This window comes from Ambystoma mexicanum, chromosome 2p, assembly GCF_040938575.1.
Source record: "Ambystoma mexicanum isolate Mex_15411 chromosome 2p, UKY_AmexF1_1, whole genome shotgun sequence".
Taxonomy (NCBI): Eukaryota; Metazoa; Chordata; class Amphibia; order Caudata; family Ambystomatidae; genus Ambystoma; species Ambystoma mexicanum.
The window spans coordinates 165,152,784-165,179,999 of record NC_090923.1 but is presented as its reverse complement, the minus strand read 5'-3'; the positions used below and the strand labels follow the sequence as shown (position 1 = coordinate 165,179,999).

Below are 27,216 nucleotides of genomic sequence, written 5' to 3'. Positions count from 1 at the left end.
TTGGCCCCCAGGGTCTTTACCAGACTCATGAATGCCGTGGCGGCCCTTCTCAGAGTGCAGGGTCTCCACATCTATCCATACCTCGACGACTGGCTCGTCAGGGCTACATCTCCGGAAGCGGTTCACCACTCTTCCCATGCCCTTATGAACACACTACACGATCTGGGCTTCTCGCTCAATCTCAAGAAGTCACAGCTGCATCCCACGCAGACTCTGACCTTCCTGGGCCTCATCTAGGACATGTGCTCAGAGAAGGTCTTACCATCGGAGGACAAAATCTCGGTCATCAAGAGGTCCACTGCCAACTTCCTCAGCAGAGCGTGACCTCGGCATAGTGGTACCAACATCTCCTGCGTCTACTTGCAGCTGTCCTATTAGCCTTTCCGCGCACGAGACTAAGGATGAGGAGGATTCAGTTGCTCTTCGCGTTCTCATGGAACCAGAAGAGGGGCTCTCATTCCAAGAGCATCAACGTCCCTCCATCTCTCCACCCGGACCTAACATGGTGATGCAGGGACTGCAACCTACGGACGGGCAAGCCCTTTCGGCCGCCCTCCCCGTAGGCCACCATCACCACAGACTCCTCGCTTGAGGGCTGTGGAGCCATCCTGGACCGCCTATCAGTCCACGGCACCTGGACTCGACAGGAGCAAGAATACCACATCAATTGGTTGGAGCTGAACACCATCTGGCTAGCACTCGGAGCATTCCTACCGCTTCTCGGGGGCAAGGTTGTCCTCATCCAGACAGACAACTGGACCAGCATGTACTACGTCAACAAGCAGGGAGGCACCAGATCCCCTCCTTTGTGCAGACTGGCGATCAGCATGTGGGAATGGGCCCTAGAAAACGGTATTTAACTCACGGCAGTCCACTTGCTGGGGGAATCCAACCTGGAAGCGGACAGGCTCAGCAGGCTGGGAGCGACAATTACGAATGGCAGCTAAACAACCTTGTTCTTCAGGAGATCTTCAACAGATGGGGTCACCCCCACATGGATCTCTTTGCCACCTGCCACAACAGGAATGTGCCCCCAGTTTGCATCCTGGCAAGGAACAAGGCCCTGGTTCTCTGGGCGACACATTTCACCTCCAGTGACCCGGCATGAAAGCCGACACCTTTCCGCCCACTCCCCTGATCCACGGGGTAATTACAAAATCAAGGCATCTCGCTGACTCCTCATTATTCCGATAGCTCCATGGTGGCCGGCCAGGCCATGGTTTTCGGAGCTTCTCAGCCTCTCGGAGGGGCCCCCGATGCACCTTCCGACTGGCCCAGCTCATCTTCTGGTACAGCAGGGGGGCAGAGTCTTCCACCCTGCCCCAGGGAAACTGGCCCTCAAAGCGTGGTACCTGAGCAGGTAATGCTTCGACACCTTAGCCTCTCGCAGGCCAATCTGGAGATCATACAGGAGCAAAGCCACCAAGGCCAGTACCAAAGCAAATGGACCACATTCTGCCACTGGGCAGACTCCAAGGGTATCGACCCCTTGGCGTGCACTTTGGACGACGTGCTCTCGTTTTCGGCGGATCTCGCTCATTCAGGTGTGCAGGCGACACCTGCCGCCCATACCTTGCAGCCATTGGGGCTTACAGGAACTCGGAGGAGGGCATTTTCTCCTCCTCCAACCCTATAGTCAAGAAAAGAAACATCTGACGGGTCTTGCTAGGATCTACCCGCCCGTCAAGAGACTGCACCCTGTGTGGGACCTTAACATAGTCTTGGGCGCCCTGGCGCACAAACCAGTCGAGCCAATAGCGTCCGTTGACATCCGAGGTAAGACGGCCTTACTAGTCGGTCTTACCTCGGTTCGCAGAGTCAGCGAGATCCATGCGTTGGTTGCCTCTAAACCATATACCACCTTTCACAACGTCAAGGTAGTCATGCAGACGCACCTGGCATTTCTGCCCAAGGTTCCGTCTGCGTTCCACTTGAACGAGGAAATAGTCCTTCCTACGTTTTTTCCCGATCCCAAGGACAAAGCACAGGGAGTGCTGCACTGCCTGGATGTTAGGCATGCCCTAAAATTCTTCTTGGACAGGACCAAGGGCTTCTGCAAGTCGGACGCCCTGTTTGTCACTTTCTGAGACTCAAGACTAGGCTATCAGGCCTCTAAGGCTTCGTTATCTCTCTGGATGTTCTCTGCCATCAAATAAGTGTACGAGGGTCAGCACAAGCCACTTCCGGCCAACATGCATGCACACGCAGTTAGGGCCAAGTCAACGGCCATCGCAAACCAGCACCATTTCCCTTGACAAGTCATAAGCAGGGCGGCCACTCCCTCGGCTTTCTGAAAGCATTACTGTTTGGATGCCGGGTCTAGATCGGATGCGGCCTTCAGACAGGTGGTTCTCAGGAACCTATTTGCTTAAGGAGGGTTTCCTCTCCACCCTGGGCCTACATTCAGTTGTAATCAGCCATACAGTATGGATGAAAGGGGACGGGACGCAAGAGTAATTATAAGTTACTCACTGTAGTGACTAATGTACTCTTAGTCCATAGTCCCCTTTCCTCCATACGTCCCACCAGCCTCCCCCTAATAATACTGGTGTCATTAGGCAATGGTAAATCTATTGTCGATGCGTCAATGGGGACTGAGGTGTGGCGCCGGAGGATGGAGTCAGGGCAGCGCATGCTTCCTGGGCCGCACCCTCGCGCGCCTCTAAATTTAAAGGGGAAGAAGGTTTTTCTGGTGAAAAAGGTTCTGTCTCCCGTCCCTGGGAAGGGACACCCGTACAGTATGGAGGAAAGGGGACTATGGACTAAGAGTACGTTAGTCACTATGGTGAGTAACTTATAATTTACAACCTTAGGTTTTACCTGCCTAGAATAGCTGTGTTCCTTTCTTAAAAAGTGTTCAATAGGTGTAGCTGACCTTGGTCTGCCTGGTGCATCCTAAATTAGTGTAAAGAGTTCTTGCTTGCCTTACTTTTTGTTCCACTGAGCTGAAAAGCAATTGTTATTGTATATTACACCAAAAGGTTTTACTCGCCTAGTAGTTAGAGGTATATAATGTTCCTTGAATCTGTGTTCCGCTATTCCGAATATTAGCTTGGTAACGGGGTTAGTTGATTGTGATTTCTTTGTTGAGCATCACTGCGTAACTGACCGGGTCTACTACCCTTGTATTACTGAAAGTAATCTAAAAGTAACTAATGGTTTTTATTCCCCATGAATAGGTGTATCCTATACTGAACGTGTATAAGGTCTGACTTGCCTAGAAATACTGTTGGGTTTCTGAATAAGGTATATGCCTTGGTCTGTATACCAGCACAGTGTTGTGTTTTTATAATTGTGTTTATATATAATGTGATAGTATTCAATTGCCCAAGATTTACCTTGGTCTACTTGTATTTAAATAAACCCTTTATTTGTACAGTACATAGTGTTTCAGCGTTTCCTTGGACCATATGTATACTATAATTTATTTGTACTGATTCTACAGCACTCTCTCCCTCCTAAATTAAGCCTGGCTGCTCTGTCTACACTACCATGAACTCAGGTGGTACAGCCTTATACTAAGAGTGGAGTCTTGTACTGTCCCAGTTGTGTGGTTTTACTAAACCCTTAGTTGGACTTCAGAAAACTGTCCTAACAGTCTGCCATTGTCACTGTGCTGTGGCCATCAGCGGAAGTAGCTTCCCTGTGTCCTGTGAGGTGTCCAACTGAGGTTGAGGTAGTTGGCCAAGCCCCTGAACCTGACAGAAGAAGGACTGACTGAAGTACTCGATCCCCATGAGCACACTGAACTGCAGCGTTTTCTGGAAGAATCGGGTCCTTCAAGGGATGATGATTTCATTAAGGTCCCACGTGAGTGCCCATCACTTGAAGGCCTCCAGAGACATGTCTGCTCTCAGTTGGAGGGTGACATGGGAATCATAGGATTTATTTGGGAAGGTGGGTTACTTTATAGTGAACCTACAGTGTCCACTGAAGGAAACTATAGGAGGTGGTGGTCCCCCTTAACATGAAGCCCTTCCTCCTGCAATTGGCACATAAGGTCCCTCTTGCAAGTAATTTTAGCATCAAACACACTAGGGAGGGAATCAGCATGCACTTCGACTGGCCTAAGATGTAAGCACAATTAGAAAGTAATTGCTGGAGTTGCACTACTTGTCTTTCAAGAGTGGAACACAAATTTTGCCTGTAGTGGGTATACCATTTGAGAGGGTAGGGATGATGTTTGTGTCCTTGACCCTCCAACATTCTCATGCAGTAGGTTTATCCTTGTGGTCGTTGATTAAGCCACAAGATACCCTGAAGCCATCCCGAAGCCATCCCACTAAAGACTAGCTGCCAAGTCAATTGTAAGAGCATTACTGGGCGTCTTTACTAGGGTTGTCTTCCCTAAAGAAGTTGTCTCTGACAAGGGCAGCAACTTTAGGTCTACGTACATGCATGGGAAGGAATGTGGGATGTCATACACATTTTCATCTGCATACCATCGACAAACCAATGGTCTATTTGAGAGATTCAACAGAACTCTTAAAAGCATGATTGGAGCTCTTGAGGAGCCCCACAGGAGAAAGTGGAGTCTCCTCATGCCATGCTTACTTCTTGCCTTCAGGGAGGTATGCCAAGAAGGGGTTGGCTGTAACCCCTTTGAAACACTTGTGTATAGGTGCGTTATAAATAATATAATATTTGGTCACCCTATCAGGGGACTTGAGTATGTTGATTGGACCCGAGTGTATGCAGAGCTTGATTGATGTCAGTGGCTGAGTGATGCCATGTGTGGAATGTTGGATGAGTGGAATGTTGTCTGGTGTGAGTGTTCCACCCTAGGCAGTTGGAAACCATGTATCCTGGGTGGTGGGAGCCACTGGGCTTCCTCCCTGCTCCTGTCTTGTCCTGTCAACTTATGTACCTGCTTGATGTAAATAAAGTATTCATTACTGCCTTACTTGGTATAGTCGAAATTGGTATAGTCGACTGCTAACATTACACAAAATAAGGGTGTTAAGCAAGGCTGTTTTACAGCGCCCCTAATATACAATCTATATGTGTTTGACATTCCCGAAGTAATAGCCGCCGTAAACAATTGCCCGCCAAAAATTGGCAAAGCCTCTTGCCCTGTCCTGGCTTATGCCGACGATCTGGTGATTTTCGACTATACCATCAGTGGAATATGCAGATCTGCGGCGGCCCTCTGGGATTATGCAGAGGTGAATGGCCTGAGCATTAATTTGGAGAAAACAAAGGTTATGAGATACACAAAAAAGAGAGTATCATGTGTATCACTTAAGGTAGGTTTGGTAAATATTACTTACGTTCCCCAATATCGGTACTTGGGTATAGACTTTGGAACAACTGCCGATTATGTGGCCTGTAAACAGGTGCGCGTAATTGGAGTGGCCCAATTGACGGCCCTGTTCCACAGGTACACCATTAAGCAGTGTGGTTTTACGCTGTGGGGTATTCGGCAGCTGTATATACAGGCTTTCTCTCCGGCCATAATGTATGGCTTAGAATCCCTATCGGAGATGGATCTAGGCTGGCTACAGGTGATCGAAGGGAAATTTTTGCGTAGAATCCTCGCCCTTGCCCCTTGTGTACCAATGGCTATAAGAAGATTAGTATTGGGCTTGATTTCTCTTAAGGCACTCGTACTGAAGAAGCGAGCATCAATCTATTTAAAAATGACTTGTGATACCAGTAATGGTCTACTAACAGCAGTCCATCAAGAAATGGCCAGGGAGAAATCGAGTACCACAACTATTGACCAAATGACTAAACTGTATTTTGAAATTGGGTGGCAAAATAAGGAGGGGGGTTACTCAGAGAAAGCTCAAAGGGCTCTGTGTAAACGTATAGATCTCTGGGACTGGATTGAAAATGTTGAGCATTTAGGGAAGTTGAGAAGCTACAAATTCATTCAACATAGACTTTATGATTTTAAGAAACCACAGAGATACCTCAACATATGTCCATCAGTCAGACTCCGACGGTTTATCTTGTTACTTAGATTGGATCAACTGCCTACGCTGACTGTTACGGGAAGAAAGGCCAAGATAGCTATTACTTTGCGAACATGCAGTTTATGTAAAGTTCTAGATTTGTTGGAAACGGCAAAGCATCTCCTAACCGAATGCACTGAGATGGCCAGCACATTCAAACCCCTGTTGGATAAATATGTCTTCGACAATGAGTATATTAAGGATGATCTTTTTTGGAACCATTGTATTAATTCTAACAGCATGCGTTTGTTGACAGCATTGTATACTATCTGGCTGACGATTGAAGTCAGACTGGACATATAACACTCTAAATAATTGCAGGGACTGAACAATTGTATATTAATATCTGTATTTTAGATAACTGTATGGTCGATATTGGACTCATGAAGATGATATTTTGTTTGTTTTTTTACTGTATATTCTAATTTTATGATATTTATTTCTTTTGCTTTGTGTAAAGTTTATAATTTAAACTATATCACAATAGTGACGAAGAGGAAATCTGCTGCAGTGAATTTCAAGGAGATGCAAGAGCAGTTCGAGAGATGGACAAGGACAAAGAGGACGAGGTGCTGGGGGGGCTGGGGAGGAGAACGCAAGAGGAGCATATGTTAGTGAAAGGAGAGACCCCACTTCCCCCATTGAAGTTTCCCACTACCCAGGGCTATTGAGGCTGTGAGACCGTCACCCAGCATTGAAGAGAGTAAGAGTTGCTCTGTTCTCAGGACATTGGGGCCACTGTGCATCCAACTTGACTGTTTCCTGTATTTGGGTTGGCCTGTAGCCAGCGGCACCTTTAAGGACTGTACCTCCAATTTAACAAGCTGTGTATCAGTTTGTGACACAATTGTTCTATGAAGATAGCCCCTGGGAACTGACTGCTCTGACTGTGTTTGTACTGTGTTAAAGGAGTGGTCCGCTGCGTGTGTGTGAAGAATAGAAGGGCTGTTTCATGCTGCGCGCCTTGGGTCCCCTACAGCTGTTCAATGCTGTGGCACAGCTGGAGAAATAGCGTTAAGCAGAGCTCCGGGGCCCGACGTGCCAGAATTGCAAAGATTGCGTCACAAGGGCATGCTGAGGGGCTGGTGATGGTGTAGAAGGCTCCAAACTTCGCGCTCTCAGCTTTCGCAGAATTCTCGGCAGGGGTGCAGAGGAAGGCACCTCTTGCACTCTGCAGGACGTGGTGACGTCTGTGCTCTTTCATTTTTGTTGAATCCGGGAATGGACTGGTTCATCCCTCATCCAGTATCCTGCGAGGGAGATTTGAGCACTGGGGGGACAGATTTCTATGACCGAGCGGGAGCGACGCTCTGAGGAACTGTTTGTGCTCCCGCTCCGGACCTGGAGGTCGAACTGCGACAAGTGGCGTGAACGCCCGGCAGGGACACTGAGAGAAGCCCAAGTCCATGACTTTCACTTTATAGTAACATTTGCTGTCCCACGGCGAGTCCACCATTTCAAAATGCTGGTGCTTAGTTGGTCTTCCTTTTTAGTGGTAGACTGGGCTGCCGTTGAATAAGGAGATGCTATTTTTAGATGCGCAATTCTGAAAGCGGTGGGAAATGTTACTTCTCAAGGTTCATCACTTTTACATGGTTTTCAGTGTTAGAGGGAAATCTAACATCTATGAGCAGTTTTAGAGCGTAATGAGATGTAACGTTATGTTTAACCTTATTGCTGTTTGCCACAGTTTCATTATGAGCGCAGGATGGAAGGCAATATCACAGACCAGTTTATCTGAATAGATGCTATGCCAGGAGTTTGTGGTATGTCATTAGTGATACCATATTGCCATTTAGGACACTGAAATATATGTTTCGAGGTGAATGCAGTGTTGCTTGTGAGCAAGATTCATGGGTGGAAATGTTGGACTGTTGACTGGAGCATATTTGTGTGTTAGAGGATTTCTTGCAGGTAGATTATTCAACAGGTATATCTTGGTAGCAGTTTAACTCTTTGACGATTTGCAGGACTGGACTTTCACTTCTCATGCTGCAGCATGGACCTTTTCAGAAGCATAGGCTTTGACCGGACTCACATAAAATGAGTTATTTAGTTACAGTGGTGGTGTGCTGGAGTGCATGATATCTATTAGATACGTTAAAGTGTCCATGAGTCTAGCTTAACAGTTTGAGGATTTGCAGCTCGTTTTAAGGATTTGATAGTGGTTTCAAATTGTAGGAAATGTTTTAACAGTTTAAAGGAAAGCACTTTAGGAAACGTTTAAACAATTTAAATGGAAAGTGTGCCCAACGCATTCTAATTTTTATTGAAGTACGCTATAGTATTTGCAGCGCAGACCAGCTGAGTCAATGTGTTACCAGTTGGTATATTTTAGTGAGTGTGTTGATACTCATTGGTGTGATTGAGTGCACGTTGAGCTTAGTGTACTTGGTGAACACAGTGTTTTGCGTGATGCGGTTATCTCTGGGAGTGTGTGCAGAGTACGCCTGAGGGCGGTATAGTATAGAGGTGCTAGTGTGTGTTCTGAGCACTGGCACGTCACTGATGATTGTGTGAGCTATTTTGAGAGTGTCGTGAATGCAGCACTGAGTGAATGTGCAGACATGCCAGAGCTTTTGAGACATTGTGCAGGTTAGAGTATCTTGTCAAAGGCGTATTAGGAATTGTCCTAGGAGGGCACGGTAGTGTTGTGGTCAAAGGCATGGAGTTTTATCACCCAGTGGTAAAAGTTATCCCACGTTGGTTGGGTGCGGGCTGTGGTATAAAGTGCTCACAGCTAAGTAGTTGGCAACATACTGTAGGATTGAATCGTAGTTGCCATTGTGTAGAGGTTTTCCTTTGATGGAGGTCTGCTTTTGGAAATATATATATATATATATATTTATTTTGCGATTATTTTTCATCATCTTGGCAGCATTGTGTGGTATCCCCACGCTCATGCTGTTGGATAGTAGTACATCTAAGTGTTGAGTTCTGGCGCTCAACACTGTTACACCGCCGTTTGGAATGTTGTTTTGGTTTTTGCTGGTTGTAGGTTGATCTTGCCAACAAATCTGCATTCTGAGAGTGGTATAGACTTGCTGCCTTAGGGCACACTGGGGGCGTTGGTGTGGGGTGGTATTGCCATCCTGTGTTGTGGTTTGTGTTTTCGTCTCTGTCTGATGTGTCTGCAGGTTTGATTGTGTGTAGTGAGTTCTGTCTGAGGTTCTGTTTTTTTATTGAAGAGTGAACGACATGCCCAGCATGGATTCTTATGTAGTGTTAGCTACCCCCTGGTTGTGGGCCTCACATATGTGTCAGTGCTCCGTGTTGGACAGTTGTGGTTAGGTGTGGCAGCCCTAACTAAGACCGCTCGGTGGCAGTGAGGGGTAAAAGGTGTTTTGTTTATTTTAGAAGGCACAGTGTGGTTGATTGGGTTGCCCCGGTGGGCAGGTTTGAGGGGGTGACAGCCTTAAGATTCATGGGTGGCAGCCATGAATGGAAGGTGATTGGTATTTGTTTCTGGTGGTTGGTGAACATGGTTTCGGTTGGCCCAGGTGATGCACCGGTTGGTTAGTTACACCCTGTTTGTCGGTGTCTGCTCTTTGTTTTGCCCATGTGTGAGCTTGGTTTAGTTGGAGAATGTGTGTTATGTGTTGATATGCTTTTGGAGGTGAGCAGGTTAGGTTTTCGTGTTTGATGGAGAGGTGGTGTGTTAAGTTCTTGTGTTTTGGTTGTGAAGGGAAGGAAGTGTTATGACTGGACTTGAGTATGTTGACTGGACCTGAGTGTATACTGAGCTTGATTGATGTCAATGTCTTAGTGATGTCATGTGTGGAATGTTGGATGAGTGGAATGTAGTCTGGTGTGAGTGTTCCACCCTAGGCAGTTGTAAACTCTGTGGCCTGGGTGGTGGGAGCCAGTGGGCTTCCTCCCTGCTCCTGACTTGCCTTGTCACCTTATGTACCTGAGAAAGGCGAAGTGGGGTACCTATTATGTTATGCGCTAGGGCCCAAATGATGAGATTGTACCTGTATTGGATGAGGATTTTAGCAGTGGTTTATAGGGAAAAGTGGATCCCCCTACCCACTTGCTGGAGAGTACTTGATGAAAGGATTCCCCAACCCGCGCTGAAAACCCACTCGCATAAATTTGTGAACAAATTTTGTGGAAACGGAAAGGGTTTGGTGAAGAACAGTGTGAACATTTATTGTACTGAGTGGAGATTTTAAACAAATAACACAATGGTCAGCATTAGGCACTTTGTTCCATACTGACTCAAAAGTGATACCCAGCTCTTGTATTTGCACAGTATACCAAGAACACCACAATGTTCCTATACAATTTGATTTTTCACATACTAGACAGTAGCTTCCTCAAATTTTGATATTGATGTATAATACCAAAGTGCCTCTAGAAAAGGCCCAATTTTCATACAAGTAACTTGTTGCCAAAAACAAAGATGCAAAATTATCTGATGGATTATACCAAAGCAATCATGGAAGATACCCAGTTATCATGCGAGTGTCTCAATGAAGATTTGTTATTTATATAGTAAATTGCTTTAAGACATTTGTACGGTTTTAATATTTGTGCTTGTTTTGACTCCTCAGCGCAGGGGAGACCACCTACAATTTGGAGCATGCTAATGATCTGCGTGTCGAAGTTCAGAAGTTGTATGAATTAATTGATGCTTTAAGGTAAGAAGAAAGAGCTAATGATTCCTGACCTGATTCCTTTTACTCACATCTCCTATATCCTATGCACAATGTAAGACCCACTCCCGCCTGCTAGCTATAAAGGGTGCATTATTACAGCTTTTTTTAATGTTCAGCTGGAAATGTTCAATATTTAAATAGGTTGTGAACAAAGTCTATTAAGTGGGTAACTTTCACAGCTGTTTTACATAAAGCCAAGCACTCTTTGAAAGAGGATCAAAGTTTTTCCATCACCACCTACTTCCCACCGCTCTCCAAGACCAGCAAGATACTAACTTAACGCTAATTTAAACTCTGAAAAAGAAGACTGGTGTCATGTTTGTCAATTTACCAAGCCAGGAGGGTACCCTATAAAGGAAATGATCTGCGAAAACATTCAGGCATCTGAAGCAATCCCGCTGATGTGCCTAATCAAACATTCAAATGTGTCTGTGTTAGGATTTATTTGGTTTTTGCTGCTTTCCTCCCATGGACTTCTATGGGACACCATTTCTTTTTGCTTGTTTTGAACTCAGACCTGACTTCTTTGGAAAGCCTTCTGCTTTACTTCACTTGCCCGTTTGCTTATTCTTATGGGGGAACAGACTAGTCCTTATGGCTATATCTCTTTGCAAATTCTTGTATTGTTACAGTTGCACACATCACCTTCCAGTAACCTGCAGTTAGGATATTTTGTATATTTGTATCCTTATAACTTTTTATAGAATGGCTTTTAGTTACTTTTACAACGTGCCTAAGATAAGGTAGAGGTGATATTTTTACTGTTTTTTGGGTCCGGTTTTACTCATGCACTTTTGCATTTACCACAAAGAGCTTCTAAAGGTGGCTAGCACCCTAAAATGGCCCTGCCACAATGCCCTTCGCTTGTTCTTTGGCAATATTGTTCATTGGCCTTCTTCCTGCCTCCTCGGGTCCTGAAATGCCTTGTATGAAATTCCTTTCCTAGGAAAAGCTGTGCCTTTTCGTGTGCTTCGGGGCACTGCCTGTTTAAGTGGTGCAGATCCTTACCATTGGTGGGCTTGGGAGTTATACTCCTACCCCAAATCGTGGATAAAACGAGGGCTCCTGCAGCAATTCAACAGATAATCATTGGAGCCTAACCTCTCTGAAGAAGTTCAGCCTGCTGACTACCCGGACACCAACGCTGAAGCTGACCAGCATTGACTCCAGTGCTGTCCCGTTGAAGCCCTGCTCATCTGCCTGATCTGAAGAAGACCCTTGTTGGTGCTTAGAGCCCTGAGGCAACCGCGCTTGAGGATCCATGCCTGCTGAGCCTTCAGAAATGTCCCTGGAGCAAGAGGTGGACTGACCAGCTCTTTCCTGGGCTACCTCACTGCTGCTGTCAGCGTTCTAAGTGCATTCTTGGAACTTGGAGGATCTTCCGCTTATGGAACAAGACATGTGCTCTTGCATTATTAGCCTTCATGCATAGACTGACGTAATACTGGGCCTGCTCCTGTATTCGTTGCCTGAAGATCGTCTGTGGCTACCTGACCGTGCTGACTCCTGTTGCCACACTCAACCCATGGAGGTGTCCCGAGGTTGTTTGCACCACAGAATTCTTATCCTTTTGGTGTTCTACTGGAAGCTGTCTGCAACCAATTCCTAAACACGATGACTAACAAAAACGGAGTCCCGCATCCGAATGTGAGCTCTGCTCCCGCAACCTCTGGGCCTTCCTTGAAGGGACCAAGCACAGAGGAGTGTAACCACAATGGATTCCGGAACACTAGCTGTGGTCCCTTGAGAAATTTGAGTAAGGGTGGGGAAAGCAACCTACCTTTTCTGTCCCCCTACCCATTCTCCTTACATGGGCATAAAGACTGGTCCCTAAATTCTCCTTACATGGGCATAAAGACTGGTCCCTAAATCACTCTTTACTGACTTTGGTAGGTGGAGGCCTGGTCAAGAAGCCCCTCATAGGACTATCCTAAGGACTGGGGTTGTGGGATTCGACTTTCCTGTAACATTGACATGCAAAGGCATCATGAAGTAAGACATAGACAACAGATTTGTAACGCTCACCTGACTCCCACGGGGGCGCTGGTCTAGTCTGGGTTGCTGTGGCCTCTTCGAGCGTGATGCGCTGAACTCGGAACACCGACTGAACAGGACCCTCAAATCTTGCTTGTCTGGCCCGTAGGAATATCCTTCTGCAGATGAGAAAGGGGATTAACAGTCTGCAGAATAGTGTGCTTGCTCTCCCCTTTCCCCCTTCGTTCTTCTCTAACGTCCTCCGAAATCCCCGGTTGAAGCTCACCTTATGGTTTGAAAGGATGAACTCTCCATCCTGCTTCTGGTGCAGGGGCGCGTGTTTGTCCAGTCACTTCACTGGTTTTCAGAATGGCGCTGGTAAAATCCACTTGACTTTTCCGAGCGGAACGCCGTAAGTATGAAGATTACAAAAGTTCAAGTGTTGAGCCACCTTTTCTGTTGCCTTCCTAACCTGTGATCTGTCCTTTATTTCAGGTGCAGAATGAAGGCGATGCGTTGAGGGATTGAATTGCCGATGGTAAACTCAGGTGAGTTAGCGATGGGGACGATCCCTCTTAATGTCTTTATATTCCTCCAGTAATGTCTTTTGTCCTTTCCCCATAGGGGCCGGGGTGCGGTACCTGCCAACGAAGCGGCGCCGACCCGAAATGAGGAATGGTCCACCAACAGAAGACCGGTAAGTGTTATGGCGGAAAATTAGGCTTTCCTCATATGTTCCTTCTGCTCACCTTTTGTCTCTTCTTCTCTCCCCTAGGCGCAGAGATGTGGCGACCAGTGCAGACAGTCGCAGTGGAGCCAGAAGAACTCCCGAGGACCGGTGAGTGAAGCGCGGCGCTGCAGCGAGCAACGCGGTGCTTTTAAATGAAAGTCTTTTCTCAGGAACGCTGGCGTGAAGGTTCCGGATGCAGGTAAGAAGTTTGATAAAATTCTTGGTTTTCACCTTTCTCTTCTTTCCTTACAGGTGTTCCAGGATCGAGGCGGGCGTGGCTGGAGACCAGATGCAGGAGCAGACACGGTGAGCGTTCAGCTGCTTGGATGCAGAACAACACGAAGCATGAGCTACTGTCTGGGCGTGGCTTAAATAGCCCCCAAAGTAGTTCCAGGTAAGTATCCTTTCCTGGCCACGCCTGAGTGGCAAAATAGTCCCAATGAAAAAATAGTCCCTTTCAGGTCTCAGGGAGGCCTGAATCTTGCAGCATGGCCTGCATCAGGTAAGTGCACAAAACACCTTCCTTTATGAGCCTGGCGCCTATGGTGCCGGGACTGATGTCCAACATGAGCCTGGCGCCAAAGGCGCCAGGACAGAGTCCAAAGAGCCCCTATAAGGGGCCGCTGGGCTTTTACCCGGGGGCATGATGCCTGCTCCCGGGGGTGCTGGGCCTGGCCTGGTGCTCCGGGGGTAGGCATCATGACAGCACTCCCCCCCAAGGCCCCTCCCAAGGTCGTCTGGAGGTTTAAATTTGTTTGGGAAATTCCGATGGAACCTTTTTACCAGCCGAGGTGCATGTACGTGGTCGCTGGGTTCCCAAGACCTTTCCTGAGGCCCGTACCCTTTCCAATCAATTAGATAGAAAAGTTTTGATTTTGAGATCTTAGAATCCAAAATGTTCTTCACCTCGAATTCAGGCTCCCCATCTATCTGGATTGGTTCTAGTGGCTTTATTAATCTGGTTCCTGGTTGCACTGGTTTCAAAAGTGACACATGAAAAACGGGGTGAATCCGCATGTTAGCTGGTAGATTGAGCTTGACTGCCACTGGGTTAATTATAGCTTTGATCGAGTAAGGGCCCAAATACCTTGGATTAAAAGTTTGAGGTCCCTTGAGCAATAAGTGTTTGGTAGCCAACCATACTTGATCCCTTATTTGGTATGGAGGCGCCTCACTCCGATGCAGATCCGCATTCTTTTTGTATTTCCCTTTCGTTTGTTGCAAATGTGCAGTTGCATCCTTGAAGGCTTGAGTTATCGTGGAATGCAATTGGTCCACAGCGGGCATTTCAAGGCTCAGAGGTGAGATCAGGTCTGAAGTACGAGGGTGATGTCCATATAGGGTATAAAAGGGGCTTTGTCCAGTTCCAGAGTGTACCGAGTTATTGTATGCATATTCGGCCACCCATAAAATATCCTTCCAATTACCCTCCGATTGGTGCAACATACATCGTAGGTATTGTTCAAGGGTCTGGTTCGTTCTCTCCGTCTGACCATCGGTCTGTGGGTGGTGGCTGGTTGAGAGTCTTACGTCGATTTGTGCCTTTTGACAACACTTTCTCCAAAAATAAGAAATAAACTGGCTTCCCCGGTCGGAGACTAGTATGGACGGGAATCCATGCAAACGGATGATATTTTCGAGGAATTCCTTGGCTAGGACAGAAGCTGAAGGTAATCCTTTCAACGGAATAAAATGGGCCATCTTGGAAAATAAATCCACCACAACCAGAATAGTATTGTATCCATTACAAGGGGGCAGGTCCGTGATAAAATCTAGTGACAAGGTGTGCCAAGGTGCTGGTGGAATGTCTAAAGGCTGAAGAAGACCGGCGGGTTTTGTCTTTTGGCCTTTGTTTTGGGCGCAAACTCCACAGGACATCACAAAATATTCAATATCCTTTCGCCAGGAAGTCCACCAGAATTGTCGTTAAATTTTTTCCTCAGTTTTGGCAATGCCAGGATGTCCTTCCATCAGGGTATCATGATGACGGAAAATAACCAGTTCTTGCAACTCCTTTTCTAGTAGAAATAAGCGTCCTTGGAAGTAAGGTAGGCCATCGTTGACCGAAAAGTAAGACCCCCTTTGGATCCAATCCTGCAAGGCTGTAGAGTCCAGGAGTTGTTTTACCCATACTTGAATGTCTTCAAGGGTTTGTAAAGAGGTTATCCCCAAAATTCTTTGTTCGGGAATTATCGGCACAGGTTCTGAGTTTGTGTCTATTTCTCCCATTCCTATTCGAGATAGCGCGTCCGCTTCGCCATTCTTACAGCCGGGGCGGTAAGTGCTTACAAAATCGAACTCAGCAAAGAACAAAGCCCATCGCAGCTGACTTGACGATTGAGCCTTGGCAGTTTTTAAATATTGCAGGTTTCGGTGATCAGTGATCACGGTGATGGTATGCCTGGTGCCAAGAAGATAATGCAGCCAAGCCTTAAAGGCGGACTTAATGGCTAATAATTCCTTGTCGGTGATTGCATAATTTACCTCAGGCGGCGAGAACTTTCTGGACCAAAATGCTACGGGGTGCAGTTGGTTGGTTTCAGGGTGTCTCTGAGACAGGACAGCTCCCATGGCTAAGCTGGACGCGTCGGTTTCGACTATATATGGGAGATCGGGACGCGGGTGCTTCAAAATAGGTGCAGACGTGAATTTAGCTTTCAATTCCTGAAAGGCCTGTTCGGCTTCCTCGGTCCATTCGAAGCGTTTATTTTTCTGCAAGAGTGCAGTGATGGGTTGTACCACACGTGAAAATTCCGGGATAAATCTGCGATAAAAATTGGCAAACCCAAGCATGCTTTGGACACCTTTCACCGAACTAGGTGATGGCCATTTGAGGATGGCATCCACTTTTCGTGAGTCCATTCGGACCCCTTTAGGTGTCAGGATGAATCCAAGAAACTCAACCTCGGTGGTATGGAAAACGCACTTTTCCAGCTTTGCAAACAGTTTGTGCTGGCGCAATTTCTCAAGGACGGCCCTGACATGCTTTCTGTGATCAAGATTCCGAAGAGGAGTACACAAGAATGTCATCGATATATACACAAACACCGATGAGTTCCCGAAGGACATCGTTCATGAAGAATTGGAAGGCAGCAGGCGCGTTGCACAACCCGAAAGGCATCACCTGGTATTCGAATAATCCATATTTTGTACGGAAGGCCGTTTTCCATTCGTCACCTTCTTTTACTCGCACCAGATGATAAGCCCCCCCGGAGATCTAACTTGGTGTATACGCAAGCGTCCTTCACCTGGTCAAGGAGTTCAGGGATCAGAGGCAGAGGGTAACGGTTTTTAACAGTTATCTGGTTCAATGCGCGATAGTCGATACAAGTTCTAAGATCGCCTTCTTTTTTGGGCACGAAGAACAAAGCCGAGGATGCCGGAGACTTTGACGGGCGAATGAAGCCATTGGCTAGGTATTGATCTAAATATTGTCTCAAATGCAGATTCTCAGGTTCAGTAAGGGAATAAATCCTGCTACAAGGGGGTTGCACACCGGGCACCAGATCGATTTGGCAATCGTACGATCTGTGGGGAGGTAACGTGTTGGCCTGTTACTTTTGGAAGACGTCCTGAAAGTCTTGGTATTCCGGAGGTAGTTGCATGGAAACAGAGGTTACAGACGCTAGACTAATCTTCAGATTTTCTGGGTAGCAGGTTTGTGCACAATCCGGGAAGGTTATTCTCTTTGCACGCCAATCAATTCGAGGATTATGTGTCTCTAACCAAGGGATTCCGAGAATAACCTGAAACTGTGGAGCCTTGATTACATCAAACACAACTGCCTCCCGATGGCCGTCCGGACTTATAAGCGTCACCTCAGCAGTGGAATGTGTTACCGGTCCAGAGGCAATTTCGGTTCCATCGACTGTGGTGATGACATCTTTGCTGGTTTTAGGACGCAGAGGGAGGTTAATCCTAGAGACCAATTCACGATCCACATAATTTCCTATAGCCCCACTATCGATGTATGCCTTTATTGCATGCAACCGCTTAGGCTGTTCCGGATCTACGAGGACCATTGGCACAATGAAGTGCGAGGTCTGAGAGTTAGTTTTCAAGCTCGGCATGATGCCTGCTCCCGGGGGTGCTGGGCCTGGCCTGGTGCTCCGGGGGTAGGCATCATGACAAGATTCACGTTTCTACAAAATGGCCTATTCTTCTTAAATTTCAGGATGGGGTAAGGTCTACCTTGCCCTATGCTAAGGTGGGATTCCTAAAGAACGTAAGGATAGTCTGTATCATTAAGTTCAACTCAAAAGTCTGTCTGTGTCCAAAACCTATACTTGCCATCACAACTAAAGATATACAATGTGTAGGGATGTGGGCAAAAAAATAAACAGGGTTCCAACATAAAGTTCTGAGCTTCTCCCAGCTCCTGTCTTGCTTTACAGCTTCCCCTTCCCCAAGTTCAAAACAGTTCCAACGGGTCTCGGGGTTACCTTCCCCAAGTTCAAAACAATCCCAAAAGGCATTTGGATTCCCTTCCCCAAGTTCAACACAACTCACAAAGTCTTTGGGTTCCCTTCCCCAAGAAGGAAGCTCTTCCAGCTTTAAAACCACAGTCCGTTCAAATCTCTCAGCTTTCAATAATAATTCCAGATCAACTCTGTAACCATTCGGGCTTGTCGGTAGTTCACATAGATTGTTCCTTTTTTCAATCACTTCAGCACATTTACAAAACAACTTCTGTATCTTGAATTTCCTTGATTCTTTCCAAATAGGGGTTACTCGGTCTAGGCATCGTTGTTGGACCACACAGTCCACCCATTACAGGTCACGCAACCGATAATCCTTGGCACCTTTTTAGACTTGTCTGTTCTCTTTTGACTTTCTTGCCAACACAGGCTTTCTCTCTGAACCTGTCTCACTAGTCCACATTCAGTTCGGTTTTTCCTTGACAGTTTCTTGGTCATGCCACAACGTGAATTTCACTGAACTCTGGTGTTTATTCCTACCCACCACCTTGCTTTCACATTGTCCATTAGTGCTCATCACTTGCTTTGCACTTGGTTCATGTGCTCATTACTGGCTTTCACTTTGTTCATACTTTCACATTGTCCATCCATGGTTAATACTTGTTTCTTTTGGTGGAACACATTTAAGGCTGTGAACTGTGCAACAGCAGCCTATTGACTTAATTTGGCACTGCGAGCCGTCCGAGGCTCTTGCCAATTCGAGCCGTCTACGCGCTTCCTGGAGGAGGCGTGGCCTTAACTGCACGTGACTTCATCACGTGTCGACTTGCATCTTTAAAGTCCGGAGGCTGCCGGCTGCTCAGTGCAAGCGTTTCTTTTGGTGGAACACATTTAAGGCACGACAAAAAACTCAAATGGCAAATAGAGATATAAGACAATTTTGTCCAATGACTAAAAATCTCTCTTCGTCTCATATTCTACCTGTTATGCCACAAGAATCTAATGACGAACTTAATGATCAAGTTTTGTCTAATGCTGCTTCATCATCACAAACGGAGTCTGTTATAAACCTGTCTCCTTGCTGTAATGAAAAATCCAATGAAACGAGCTCAAACATATCGACTCTTGTACCAGACTCAAATCAATTAGACCCGGTGATAAATAAAGTCTTGCCCAGCGATGGGGATGATCCGAATAATCTGCCAATCTCCGATAACACTATGATACAGTCAACCACCCAGTTGGAACACAAAAAAGATCCAAAACTACATCTGGACCATATCCCTGAAATCCCAGAGGAGGAAAGCTTCGCAAGCAACGAAGATGTTTTTCTAAAAGAACAAAAGCAAAACATGCAGAGATCAGAAAATACAACTCCAGGCAAATCTAATGTTGATTACTATAAACGTGGCTCCATGGATTCAACCACTTCGGAATCTGCATCTTACATACTCCCAACACCAAGACATCGTGAATCTTCTCGTGAAAAAGAACATGTCCCTCCAAACACAGGTCTATTAGAAGTCACTCTTATGGCAGTAAATACGACAATTCAGAGTCTGTTTAAATTATTCGAAACTCTCGAAAACAAAATAACTTTACAATCTGCAAAAATCGACCAAATTTCGGCTCGGATTCAAGCTCAAGCGAAAGAAAAGGAGCCCTTGTGTCAGTTCACTGAACCTATTAATGATCTGTCCCAAGACATTGAGATCATGACCATCCCTGTAATCCAATCTACCACTCTGCCTATGTTCAATGAAATTATATATCCAATTGAAGAGGCGGACAACGAAAACTCACACAAAAACACTTCCTGGATAAGTGTTGAAAGTTCTCCTAAAACATCAAGTTGTCAAAATGATAAAACCCAATATGAACTTTTTAACAAACATCAACGAAATAAGGGTCGATCTAGGCACCTGGTAACTAAACCTTTCCAATCTACAAAACGATCTACTAAAACAAATAATCGCATCATGCGACCACATACAGTGGATATGACCAAAACTGTAACTACGCACATTGACCAAGTAGGTGAAAATGATTTATTGAGACACAAGTCTCCTGTCACTAATTCAATAAATCCAACCTGGAATGCACAAAATAAACTTTCTATACAGTCACCTCTAAGCCAAATCGTTGCAGTATTGGAAAAACGGAAATTAAATGACCCTTTATCAATCAACAAAAACGCGACTTCTGGCACTAGCTTAAAAGCTCAATCAATAGATGCCCGTAAAAGTGTGGATCATGCATTGTTGCTGCCAGTGGGATCTCAAATCGATCAAATCAAAGCAGCAGTAGATTTATATATCCTGCGGCGAACGTCTGAATTAAGTGATCTGACAGCTAAAATAAATCTGCAGAATTGTGAGGGGCAGAGCTATGCGAATAATGCCCGTCAGATAGAACAGGCTGCTGATCACGACAAGCTTTCTTGCGAAAAACTTAGAGAACATGTATCTCAACGTACATCAGAAATCCACGACGTAGAAGTTCAAAAAGGCTCACAGAATAGTTGGGTAAAAGGCTCCGCGGATAATGCCCATCTCACTGAACACGATGTCGAACACGAAACTAAGATCTTCTCAGAACCTAGAAGCCAAACTCCATCAAGGCGTAGTGATGGTCCTCCGACAGTACTTGCATCACAAATGGAGGACCTTTGGAATACTCCAAATGAGAAAATCAAATTAATGGTCGACTCTTATTTGGCAACTCATTTGGACTTAGTGCCCGTATTACAAGACTCATCGAATAAGGTGTCAAGAGTTAGATTCTCTGGTGATGTCAAGGAGGCTAATGATATTAACCTATGCCGCAAAGTGATAGAAACAAGCAGTAACTTGAATTGCAATCAAATTCTTCAAAATCAAGGCTCAATGAGTAAACAAAAAACACGCAATCTCATAAGAAAAAAAGAACAAGCAAGCTACCACACACTAATCCTGAAATGTCGCGCGGCTCCTTATCCTCAATATGATTTATCCCGTGCAAGCGTTCTAAACATCTTCAGTGATGTGCCCGAACTAGGTGATCTCACATCTTTTGATATTAATCAAGTAGAATTTATCTGTGACACCAACCTGGGCATAGTCCGATTATGGATGAAATCAGGGTTAGTAATGAACTATTTATGGCAGGCTCGAATGAAGCTCTTTGCAATGGGATTTTTACTTGCCCAAGATCCCGAAAGAAGAAACTATGAATCCATCGTTGCAAAAGACGCAAATACAAAGCTATCTTCAAATATATGCCACTGTGCAAAATGCAATGCCTTCGATTTGACACCCGAGATTCTGACCACCTCACAGTCATAACCATCACTGACGCCAGATTCTTACGACAAAAAAAATGGCTTGATAATCTTGGCTAGCTGGAACACCAGAGGTTTTTCCCATTTACTCACCAATGCCCATCCCGTTTTGGTTGATGCAGATATTATAGTCCTCCAAGAAACTTGGTTAAGTAAGCCTCCCTTATGGGACCATCATGACATCTTAATCAACCCAGCGATCACTGCCCAGAAAGGGCGCCCTATGTCAGGATTATTAGTCGCTGTTAAACTGGGATCTAAATTTAAATTACAGGCATGGGACAATCCAAACAAATTTATACAGTTGGTTAAACTTTCGAATGAAGTCCAAAAATTGGCACTAATCAATGTTTATAGAAATCCAGCCGCCATCACAGATGACCGATTCTATAAAGATCTGTCCAAAATGTTTGTCCTAATTGCACAAACTTCAGGAATAACAGATATCATTCTGGCCGGCGATCTCAACATTGATTTGGTCAAAAGCGCATCGAAGAATAAAACAGCTGAATATGTCAAGTGGAACCATATTATGAAACAATTTAACATGAGAATGGCCAATGGTTCACTCCCGGGTGATATACCTCATCAAGTTACATGGTATAGAGGAAAGACGACAAGTACCATTGATTACATATATTTATCTGCAGGGTTATTCATGGCGTCTAAAGAATTCAAGGTAATAACCCAATCCAAAAGTGATCATCACATGTTAAGATTGACATGGTCAGGAGCTAACCAACAAGACCATGCCAAATCGGAATGGATGCCACAAAATCTATCAATTAACAATGCTAAATCTCGTTTTAGGTGGACTCCGACTAAACTTGCTGCATTGAATAAAAGTATTATACAACAAAAAGATTTTCAGACATCACAGTCCTATGTGGACATCTTGTCTATATACAGAACTTTTCACCTCCCTTCAAACCAATCTCATCAACATACATTTGATCAACAATTATCACAGAAAAAAAAAGAGTACTATAGAGGTTTGAGACAAGCCAAACGGCTTTCATGGCCCGAACGGCTTCAAGCTTGCAAAAGGTTAAAAGTGCAGTACAGATCTTGGATACGTATGTATAGAGGAAAATTATTCCAACAGGATGGAGAGATCTTTCTTTCAGCTATAGCAAGCAAGAACTCTGCTCAAATTTGGCAGATACTTAACCTGAACTCAAATTTGAATAATTTAAAGTCACAACTTAATGGAGTTCCAGAAAATCTATGGGTTTCACACTTTGCTCTACTATACTCGGATAAAGCTTTTCATACACATATCCATGGATCTCACTCCTCAGGCTCATGGAATTTAGAATGTTCTGAAAATCTAATTGAGGCGCTCATTCTTAAGTCGTCTTCCTCCCGCGCGGCAGGCCCAGATGGTATCACCAACTTCATGCTTAAGCAACATCCTCAGATATGGGCGAAAATCCTAAATAACATCTTTCATCGTATATTAAAAACTCGCAGCATTCCCGATTCATGGCGCTCATCGGTCATTGTGCCAATTTTTAAGAAAGGGGATCGCTGCGCACCAACAAACTATCGCCCGATTGCACTGTTGGATGCTCCAGGTAAAATCTTTAATCGCCTAGTGCTATCGGCCTTTAACCTCTGGACATGTAAATACAAGTATCGTGATAACAATCAAACTGGATTTGTACGTGGGTTAGGAACATCTGTAAACCTCATGATTCTCAATACATTGAAAGCTCAAGCTCATCAAACTAAAACATCATTGTTTTTTGCATTTATAGATTTAAATGCTGCATTTGACTCGGTTTCCCGTATAAAACTCTTTCAAAAATTAAGGAAAGCTCAGTGTCCTCAAGACATCGTGGATATCATTATTTCACTTCACACATGCACATCTATACGAGTACGTCTATCTACTACTGGCCTGTTATCTACAGTCATCAAAACATCAAGAGGATTAAAACAAGGGTGTATTCTGGCATCAGCGCTATTTAATTTTTTCATTCACGATGTTCAAGAAATTTTCCTCAATTTATCCTCTGATTCACCAAAAATGAATGGTTCCACAATCCAAGCGCTTTGGTATGCTGATGACCTAGTCCTAATATCCAAGACACCGACAGGTCTTCAAAAACTAATTGATGTACTCTCAATGTATTTCGATGACAACGAGTTATCCATGAATATCAAAAAATCGCAAATTGTAGCCTCCGTTGTGAAACGATCTCAGAGAACAAGGTTTGTGTGGAGGGTAAAAAACATCGTCCTTGACACTGTGTCGAGCTATAAATACTTAGGAACTCATTTTGAAGCCAGTTCGGTGGCAACAGAGCATTTTCAATCACTACAAAGCAAAGTGACAACTGCAATATCACAATCCAAATTGATATTACATAAATACGGTAAATTTTCAGTGGAGGCTATCTTACATTATTGGCAGCAGAAAGTGATACCAATAATACTTTATGGCCTGGAATCTCGAGACATCGCAGATGTGAAGGAGCTCGACAAAATCGAAGCCAAATATTGGAGAACTCTCTTGAATCTACCACAATCTGTACCCATTGCGTGTATCAGATACGAACTTGGTCTCATCTCTCTTAGGGCCAGATATCATTGGCAGCTCTGCGCTCTGCTCAGGAAATGTTTAACGAACATTGAATCTGATACCATAATTGTTTCATTCACCTCAGAAATTTACAGTGAAATGGACTACATATGCATATGGAATAATGGCAGCAGCAGATGTTGATGTTGAAACCTTGATCCTGAATCCCGTCCGTGCAAAAAATAAAGTGTATATTCGCGATTGGCGGACGAATCGTGAATCGTGTTTGAAATATAAACATTTTGATACGCACCTCTATCCGGATAAAAACATGAGATGTCCAGAAAAATACCTGCTAAAGTCACCATCTCCATACATGCGCAGTGCATTTATGCGAATACGACTCAATTTATGGTTGACTAAAGACATCCTAGCTCAGCGCAAGCAAATACCCATGTCGGAGAATTTTTGCCGGTTCTGTCTTGTTGTGTCTCAAAAAGAAACTTTAAAACATCTATTAATAGATTGCACGGCACTTTGTTCAATCAGACACAATATATTCGGGAAAAAAAATATGTGTGTGGTTGCTTTGGTTCAGTCATCTATTGCATCAGTAAACTTTTTTAATAAATTGTGCTTAGATACCCCTGCACTCATCTAAAAGCGTTATAAACACGTGGAAATAAACACACAAAAAAAAAGTTGAATATGTATACATTGTGCACACAGATAACAGAAATTTGTATCTAGACTATTACATTGAAAACGTTGGAATTTTTTTTTTGTAAAAGTTCTTGTAAAAATCTTATGGTTAAAAACAAGAATAATAAAAAAAAAAAAAAATACTTGTTTTCACTGCGTTCATAAATGCACATCACTTTCTTTTCACTCATGCAGTAATTTCATATACATATATTTTCTTTAGTTCGGTATTCAATAATACAATGCATTTCAAAGTACTTTGCAGCTTGTTCGGTATTCAAAATTCTTCCATGCGGTCTTCAAACCCAATTATTATAAGTTTCCGTTCGATCAGCATTTCCATCTGCCCAATTCCTGCCCCTTGAGTGCCCCGGTATGAGTGTTGCCTTTCTTTCACTCACCGGTGTGCGGCCACTCCTGCGGGTGCCTTCTTTCTCCTCTCCAGCTTCCTTTTCCTTGTGCTTGTCGGGAGCTCCTACGAGCATAGCTCACCGCCTTCAAACCTTGCTGCAGCGGTCTACGTCTACATGGTCCTTTCCGCCGGCCCCTCTCCAGCCGGCTCCACGTCGGGTCGCTGCGTCCTTCTCACCAGGTGGATTTCTAAAAGCGATGGTCTTTCCCTGGCCACCTAAGCAGAGCATGTTGGGGTGGAAAAGGAAATGAGGACTCCCTCAGGTTTCTCACAAATGTTATTAATCATAACCACTCGGACTGCAACTCAATTTATAAACCTACCTGAAAAGTAGCTACTTTGGAACTAATTACTTTTGGGCACAAGGCCCCAAGCCATTTTAGGATATGCTGCTCTGTGAGTAGAAGAGTTATTTCCATTTCTAAGGCATATGAGTACTTGCCTGTGTTTTACTGGTAATTGAATCAAATTCTATTCCATTTCTCAGAAGGGTGGATGTATAGATCTGTTTTAGGAGTGTTGGTGTGACAATATCAGACTAAAGGTTTTACTCAGTGTGTATTTTAAAGGCCTAATACATTATTGTATATTTGTATACTTACCTGTCTAACTGAGGTTATTGGTGTTGCTCTGTGTGGACTCATTGTAGCCCTTGACCACTCTCAAACCCTTCCTGAGACAAAGCCTTGCCGCTCTGCTACCTTAACTTGTTTGGCTTTGGCTAAACTCTGTGTTTCCCTGTGGATCATAATAGGGTGGCCTCTCAAAATCCTCGCCCCCTGGCTGATTTTTGGAAATCCATCTTAATGGTCTGTTACAACCAGTAAATCACTAACCACCAATTAAACCAGTATATGCAGCCCCGTCCCTGAAAACTTGAAACACACATAAAACTGACCTGTTTGCAGATTAGATATATAATACCAATTCAACCTGTGTGCACTCTTAAAATCCACAATGCAATCACTAAAGTCTTGGTTAGACAGAAACCATTTTCTTTGCTAACTTTTCTAAAATAAATTAATTTTTTTATATTGATGTTTTTATGGGCATTTGTCTATCATTTGTCTATTTTCTCGGAAAGCAATGCAAAGGATGGTGTGACATTTTCAAATAATTGTCATTGTAAACCTATTACATATCTGTATTTGCAGGTTTTTAAGGAATTAAAATGCTCCAACTTTCTCTTCAAGCTTTGTCGGGATTAGCCCCTTGTAATATTTTTAGTTGAAGATGTCCTACGTGTATGTCTCTAGCTTTCAGCAATGGTGTAAAGTCTTGTTTTGCCTGTTGTGGTGGGCCCCTGTAGTTGTTCCTGAATGTTTGGTTTTTGACTGTTTCCTCAAAACCAGGTATAAACTAATGTTTCTTTGAGAGTTTGACTCTTTATGCTGCGCCTTAAGAGTTCTTAGGATGCCTAAGGCAGGCTACTCCAATGGTGCCGCGTAATGTCCTGTGGAATACTTGCCCTATGTGGTTAGGCTGATAGCAGCTTTCCTTTGTGCAAAATGGCCTCCACTAGATGGAACCTCTTTTTCTAGAGGACGTCCTTTTTGGTCCACTCCTAGAGGTATCTAAAATGCAGTTGGTCTTTGTACTCTGTCCTGAGGAGGTCACATAATTATACCATGCTCCTTTGTGTTTGTGTGTGAGTATGTGTGTGTGTAAGCGGGTGATGCAATTTGTGGCCACAGAAGGGGTGTCTCCTGAGCTGGTTGGTGGCTGTAGGAGCCTGAACCAGTTCTGTTCAGCAGATACCTCTCACGGGAGTGTTTGTTGATTTATGCGAAACCTGCCACAAAGTGTTTGGGAATGATTTGGTTAGTGACCAGCTGTACTTTTTTAATCCATCTTGGTTTGTGATTGAAGACTGGGGTCACCCCCAGCCTCATGTTTGGGGATAAAAGCCCTCTTACCCACTCATCTCGTCTTGCTGCTGGACCACAGACCTGCACACCTGGAAAGGCTGCTGCTCTGCGCCAGCATCTCAAGTGCTCGAAGAAATCGAACATAAATGTTCTATCTCTCCACTGTATCAGAATGGGCAGGCTTTCTACACCATTATATTTTTAGACCATCTCCACCATTGTACTAGTGGTCTAGCCATAAGCAAATCATACACCTGAGAAGTGACCTGGTGCCATCTTCCTTCCCCTATCTTCTAAGCACCAGGGGCATATGCTGTCCATTGTTGCCCATCCTCCGACCTGCTGCCCTGGGATTTCAACCTCTCTGGCTTCTCCTGTTGTCACAAGGATGAATTTTCAATATCCTTTTTCAGTTTCCTGACACCGACCCCATCATTGAAATCCTGCTCCTGGAGGAACTGAGCCTCTTGGTGACGACCAACCACAACTCTGAAGACTGACATCTGCTTCCTGCGCTGTTTGCTTATACCAGTGGCTGAGCTAGGGGAGAATCTTGAATAATCCATCCTCCCAGTGGTCTGCTGGTCCGTCTGCACCAGTGCACTGTTGCTGGAACCTTCAGGACTCTGGAGAAGCACACCACTGGAT

At 44.7% G+C, this 27,216-nt stretch overlaps 1 protein-coding gene across 1 annotated transcript in view; it reads left to right on the top strand.

Moving 5' to 3' along the window:
• The window catches only part of RBSN (rabenosyn, RAB effector), a 344,052-nt gene that overhangs the window by 121,627 nt on the left and 195,209 nt on the right, over positions 1–27,216 (top strand). The window contains exon 9 of the mRNA XM_069643425.1: positions 10,514–10,600. Coding sequence (XP_069499526.1) covers positions 10,514–10,600 — 87 coding nt within the window. The remainder of the gene's footprint in view (positions 1–10,513; positions 10,601–27,216) is intronic.